The sequence below is a fragment of the Castanea sativa genome, chromosome 4, assembly GCF_040712315.1.
Source record: "Castanea sativa cultivar Marrone di Chiusa Pesio chromosome 4, ASM4071231v1".
Classification (NCBI taxonomy): domain Eukaryota; kingdom Viridiplantae; phylum Streptophyta; class Magnoliopsida; order Fagales; family Fagaceae; genus Castanea; species Castanea sativa.
The window spans coordinates 26,819,749-26,826,184 of NC_134016.1; the positions used below are offsets into that span (position 1 = coordinate 26,819,749).

Below are 6,436 nucleotides of genomic sequence, written 5' to 3' on the forward strand. Positions count from 1 at the left end.
TGGGAGAGGGGTCATTGGGGCAAGCCTTGTTCAAATCTGTAAAATCTATGCATACTTGTCATTTTTTATTCTTTTTCTTCACTACCACTGTGTTGGCCAGCCAATCGAGGTAAAAAAAACCTCTTTAATAGCCCCAGCCAATCAGAATGCTCTTTAGACGAGCGCTGAGGTGGTTACTTTCTGGGGATGGCTGCCGGGTCGACATTTAAATGGTGGCAAATGAAGTTTGAATTCGCCCTTGGTGCCTCGTAAGCATTCCATGCAAACACATCAATATTCTCCCTAAGAAATGCTACCAATTCTTCCTTCTCCTGAGGAGGCAGCTGAACTCCCATGTGAAAGAACTTCTCCCCATCATTGCTTATAACAAAATTTTCTAATTCCTCACAATTCACCCCCTCTGCCGTATTTGTAAACGATACCAACTTCCTTGATTCCTATAAGCCCCGCTCGGTAGAGGCCGGGGGTTCACATTCAGTTTGATGCCTAATAGTAGAAACTAAACACTGCCTAGCCATGGATTGGCTCCCAACTAATTCTTCAATCTGGTCACCGAATGGATATTTCACCTTCAAGTGTAAGGTGGAAGAGACGACTCCTATGGCATGTAGCCAGGGTCTTGTCACGATGGCAGTGTAGGGAGAGTAAGCATCCACTACAATGAAGTTCACCTCTACAACCTCTTATCCTGCTTGTACTAGTAGTCTGATTTGGCCCTTTGGTATAACCACCTTCCTATCAAAACCTACCAAGGGTGAATCATAACTGGCCGAATCTCCTAGTTTCAACTTTAGACCCTTATACAAATCAGGGTACATAATCTATGCCCCACTGCATTGGTCAACCAACACTTGCTTTACATTATACCTCCTATCTTGAAGGTAACCACCAATGCATCATCATGCGACTGTAAGGTACCAACCTTGTCCTCATCAGAGAAACTTATCGCTGGTCGGACTTCCATTCTACTCCTCTTCGGCTTAAGAGAGGAGTCCTCTACAAGTGGTTGAGCTATGGACAATATCCTAAATGGATGAGAACTGGTCCTCCCTAGGGCAGCAGGAATAACATTGGTTGTACCTAAATGTGGTTTTGAAGAAGCATCTTTCTGAGACCCTGACCCTACTTGACCTCCCCGTCCATTGGGGTGATACAAAAATTGCTTTAATTTGCCACCTTGAAATAGCTGCTCCAGGTGATTCCACAAAGTTCTACAGTCCTCCATCGTATGCCCTTTCTCCTGGTGGTATTGGCAATGAAGGCTTTGGTTGTGTCTCGTGGGGTCTCCTTCGATCTTGTTTGGCCATTGAAAATATGGCTTATTTTTAATCTTTTCCAAGATTTGATGCACTAGTTTTTGGAACACTATGTTAACCACTTGAGCAATAGCAGCAGCCCCAAATTGCCCAAAAAATCCCATCAAGGACGATTACTGTTGTACCTATCCGACCTGAAGTCCCTCCTATCCTAGGGGACCACCTTAGCCTTGCCTTTACCCAGCTGCTGGTCATCCTCGACCCGATTATACTTATTAATACAGTCCATGAGCTGACGCACATTACTAACTGGCTTCCCTGTTAACGATTTCCTCAATCCGTGCTCGGCAAGTAGGTCGACCTTAAACGTTCTTATAGCTACGTCATCGAAATTCCCATCAATTTCATTAAACATCTCTTAGTATCGGTCAGAATACGTCTTTGAGATTTCTCTCTCGCATGGCCATAGACAACAAGGAGTCCAAAGGCCGAGAGACCCTGCTTCAAGTTACAAACCGAGAGCCAAAAGCCCTCGTAAGCTCCTTAAAAGAGTGAATAGATCCCTCCTTCAGGCCATCAAACCACCTTATCGCCACAAGCCCTAAACTGGATGGAAAGACCTTACACATTAAAGTCTTGTTCTTAGAGTGAATAACCATTCTCTAGTTGAAATGGCTTACATGCTCTACAAGGTTCGTTCTACCATTGTATATAGTAAACATTGGCTGAGAAACGCCAGGGAAGCCTTCCTCCCTCAATTCTTCGGGTAAAAGGTGACTTGGAGATCTGATTCAGAGCTTTACTCATGGCATTGTTGCTCAAGCCCTCACATGATGGACTTTTTCTCCCCTACCTATCATGATGCTCATCGTCATAGGAAAAAGACTTGCTAGGAGGAGTCTTTGACCTGTAGCGGTAGATATGATCATTATCATCATTAGAAGAATGGTTAGAACTTGAAGTAGTCTCTTTACGTTGCTCTTGGCGCAACCTTCTTCTCAAACGATCAATCTCTAATTACATGCTTCTGGTAGTTGCCTCATGAGAGACGTGGCTCCCACTCCTGGACTGGCTCTTACCGATATGTGTGGTATGGACACTAACTTCCCGGTCCCTCCGTTGCTCAAGATTGAGAGATTGATCTTGACGCTGGGAGCCAACGGACTCCTCGCGATTTGACCCTGAGCCCACCATGATTTAGTGTTGTTTTCACTAAAGCTCAAGTCTTTCCTACAGACGGCGCCAATTGTAAGAACTAGATTTGATTCCTTATCCTAAAGGGAAAATGATTCAAGCCCAAAGAGCCCAATACAATAAATTTATATAGAGAGTGGATTGAAAAACTAGACTCTAATGAATCGGGTAATTACAGTAGTGAGCCCAGATAAAAAGTGAACACGAATAAATTGTCATTGGCATAGTCCGAGGAGACTAGATCTTATATATGTTTCCTTTGAATTTGGGTACAAGTTTTATTCTTGGTGTTACAGTCTTTTTTTCTCTTTCTTTTTTCTCGATCCCCCACATCAGGGACTTCCTTCTCTATTATATACTCTACTTTATCTCCACCCTCCGCGTGTAGGGCAAGTTGCTGGCCCTTATCCTTGTCCTCTCAACACCTTCTTGAAGTCGTTGGGTGTAGCTGTAAGGCTGTTGGTCACTATTCAAACATCACCTCCACATTAATGCGGCCAAAGGGTTAGCTGCAGAGTATTCAATGCGGTGGAGGCAGCTTTTCCTTTGATATTTCTCAGCTCTTATTTGTCCTATGCTCCTCTGATACTAATCCTTATTAGTAGAATCTTTTGGAAAGTTGTTCTCGATGGCAACTCGTACCTTATGACCTCTGCATGACCTAGCCGAAGAGGTATTCTTCCTCGGACTACCTTGCTAAACTTTCCCAGTTGTGGTTCATCCTTAGCACTTGGATTCGTATGTCTTCCCTACCTTACCCTTGTCCTCGGACTACTAGACGTCCCCGGACAAGCCCCACGACCTACTAACTTTATGGGCCTTTTATCCCTACAAAAATGTTTACAATGTTGCTATAGTACCATCCTATATCTAAGATGGTACTGTAGTAGGATGGTATAATAAAAAAATTGTGGTTTTATTGTCTGATTCTCATTCTCTCTCTCTCTCTCTCATTACTTCATTTCACTTTCTCTCTCTTCCTTCTTTCTCTTTCGTTATGCTTTCTCCTCTTCAAACCCAAAAACCATGGTGGAACACCATCACCAAGCCACCATGGCCAGATCACTATCACAGGTCACTGTAACCCATCTCAAGCCACTTGACCAAGCCATACCTCTCCGTCTTCTCTTCATTGTGGGTCTCTCAAGTCTAACTCTCTTTTCTAGCTCATAAGTCTCTCAAGTCCGGCGTGGGTCATGATGGGTTGATTTATGGTTCATGGGTTGTGGCTCTCTCAGTGATGGGTTTTGGCAATGGGTATGGGTGGTGTTGGGTTTGCTTGCTAATGTGTTTTGGTGATGTTTTGGCCGTGGGTGGTGTTGGGTTTTCATTTATTTATTTATTTTAGTGGTGGTGGGTTTGATAAGTGTGGGTGTGGTTGAGTTTGTGACTGATGTGGTGGTTGTGGTGGTGGTGGGTTTGCTGAGTATGGGTGTGGTTGGGTTTATGACTGGTGGTGGTGGTGGAGGGTTGTCGTGGTGATGTTGATTAATGATGGTGGTTGGTTTGATGAATGTGGATGTGGTTGAGTTTTTTCAAGTGTTGCTAATCGGTTGTGGTTGTTGGTTGCTTAAGAGGAGAAGAGAGAGAGAGAGAGAGAGAGAGAGAGAGTAAAAAAAAATATTTAAATAAAGTGGCAAAAAGAATATATAGTTTGGGATTTTGAATGGGTTGTAAAATGGTATAATATAATAGATAAAGTAACTTTTAAGATGGTAAAATGAGATAATTTGTAGAAAGCGAATGCTAATGCTTTAACAACCCAAAGTCCTCATGGTTCTTGGCTTGGACATGATCTTCTTGACATCCAAAATTTGCTGGTATGTAGATCTTACTTAGTTTTTGGTGAATAGTATGAGAAGAGAGACTGATTTTGTGGCTCATTCTCTAACCCATTATGCTAGGCATATTTCTACTCATGTATTCTGAATTGAGGATCCTCCCCCCATCAGCTTTGAAAGCTTTATACTTTGATTTAATTCATTTCTAGCCATGAAAATTTATGGCTTCCGTTTCAAAAAAAAAAATACCAAATCCATTTTTCAAAATTTTATTTTATGATCATGTTCATTATTTCTTTAGCAAAGAGTTGTGATTAGGGAAACACATATAAACAAAATATGATTAGTTTTTAGTTTTTATTTTTTTACCGGAGAATACGATTTTAGTTTCATTTCAAATAAAATAAAGACAATCTATTTTACTATTCAAATTTTATTTCTGATCCGACTTTAATATGATTTTCTTATACCTACACTAGATATATGATTATGTTGGTAATATTATCCTTATAAACTAGCTTATTCTTATATGCAACTGTTTTTATTTCTTATAAGTTATAATAACCCTTCTCTTGGACTTCAATAAAAACATTAAAAAAGAAAAGAAAAAAGGTTTACCCTTCCCAAAAAGATTCCATTTTTTCATACAACGAAATTTCAAAAGCTAGTTTGAGGTGGACCCTACTTGTCCTATAATACAAAGTGTACCCCTCCACCAATCAATCCGCCACATTTACGTGAACTGCAAACCATGCTGCCACGCTGCGTGAGCAGAGGGGTACTGAATAGGAAATTTAAAGCCCTCTCTTTTTTGGTGATTAATTTAAAGCCCTCTCTGCGGCTCTGCCAATTGACCATTAAAACCCAAAAACCAAGGAGCTCAGCTCATTGTCCACTCCTGACAAAATGTGCAATTGCCAAGGAGTGGAATGCAGCAATAAACGAAATGACCCAGAGGAAGATGCCCAAACCATCCCCATGAAAAGGCTCAGAGACACCATTATCAACCTAGCAAGCTCCAAACGAGGACACCTAGTGTCAATAGAGGCAACCAAGCGCATTGAAGCTTTCCTTCACCAAATCTTTCCTGTACTCAAAACCCCAGACCACCCTCCTTATTCAGAGGTATAACTATAACAAAAAAAATCATTTTTTTTTTCAAATTTATATTGAAAGTTCTCTTCTTGTTTTTTTCTTTGGTTGGGTTTGGTTGCAGATGATATACAAAGCTATTGAAGCATTGGATGAAGGTGAAGGTTCAAGCAAAGCATCAATATCAGCTTTCATTAAGTCAAACTACCATGACTTGCCATGGGCTCATGAGAGTTTCCTCTCTTGCCATCTTACCAGGCTGATTGAGAAAGATGAAATCTTTTTGGCTCCTAGCAGCAGTTGCAACATGTTCAGGATACGAAAACATGAAGAGCCTGCAAATCAACAACATGAAAAAGAAGGCGATGATGGGTCTGAGATTTTGTCGATCAAGCCTCTTACTACTGTGATGGTTCGGCTGAAGAACAGTGGGAGGCCTTCGAAACCGAAAGAAAGAAAGCGGAGAGGGAGACCACCGAAGAAAGAAGCAGTGATGAAGAGAGGAGGAGAGGAGAGCCGAAGAGGGCAAGGCGTGGTGGTGGTGGCTCCTTGTCCTCTGGTCATGCCTTCCATATGAACACGAGATTATTGTTGTTGTGTGTGAACTGTGTCCACTGTCTACTATCCACTTTTTTATGTCTGCTTTTGTTTTTAGGATTTTTCCAAAGGCTACACAATATCATATTATTCTTAAAAACAATTTATTGAGAATTAAAAAAATTTCACGATTTTTTTAATTTTTCATAATATATTTTTAAAGATAAATAGTTTAATGTACCTTAGAGTACACATTAACCGAATTCTTGTTTTTATGATAAAAAGTTCTCTTTTCTATTTCACAACTTGATGAAGTAAATTGTCGTTAATGAGCAATAAAAGAAGAGAGAGCTAAGTGTACACATAGTATATCATTTAAAAAAAAAAACTATTAAAAATTAAAAAAATTTTATAATTTTTTCAATTTTTCATAAAATATTTTTAAAAATAAACACATTAACCGAACCCTTGTTTTTACTGTATAAAGTTCTCTTTTCTGCTTCACAACTTGATGAAGTAAATTGTCGTTAATGAGCAATAAAAGAAGAGAGAGATAAGCACATGGAAAAGTGGTTT

At 40.3% G+C, this 6,436-nt stretch overlaps 1 protein-coding gene across 1 annotated transcript; it reads left to right on the plus strand.

Annotated features, from left to right (window-relative positions):
* Nucleotides 1-5,127: 5,127 nt before the first annotated feature.
* On the plus strand, nt 5,128-6,043 carry LOC142630362 (uncharacterized). Its single transcript, XM_075804351.1, has 2 exons — nt 5,128-5,356; nt 5,448-6,043. The coding sequence occupies exons 1-2, from the start codon at nt 5,138-5,140 to the stop codon at nt 5,898-5,900; spliced, it is 672 nt and encodes a 223-aa protein (XP_075660466.1). The 5' UTR covers nt 5,128-5,137; the 3' UTR covers nt 5,901-6,043.
* The last annotated feature ends 393 nt before the right edge of the window (nt 6,044-6,436 follow it).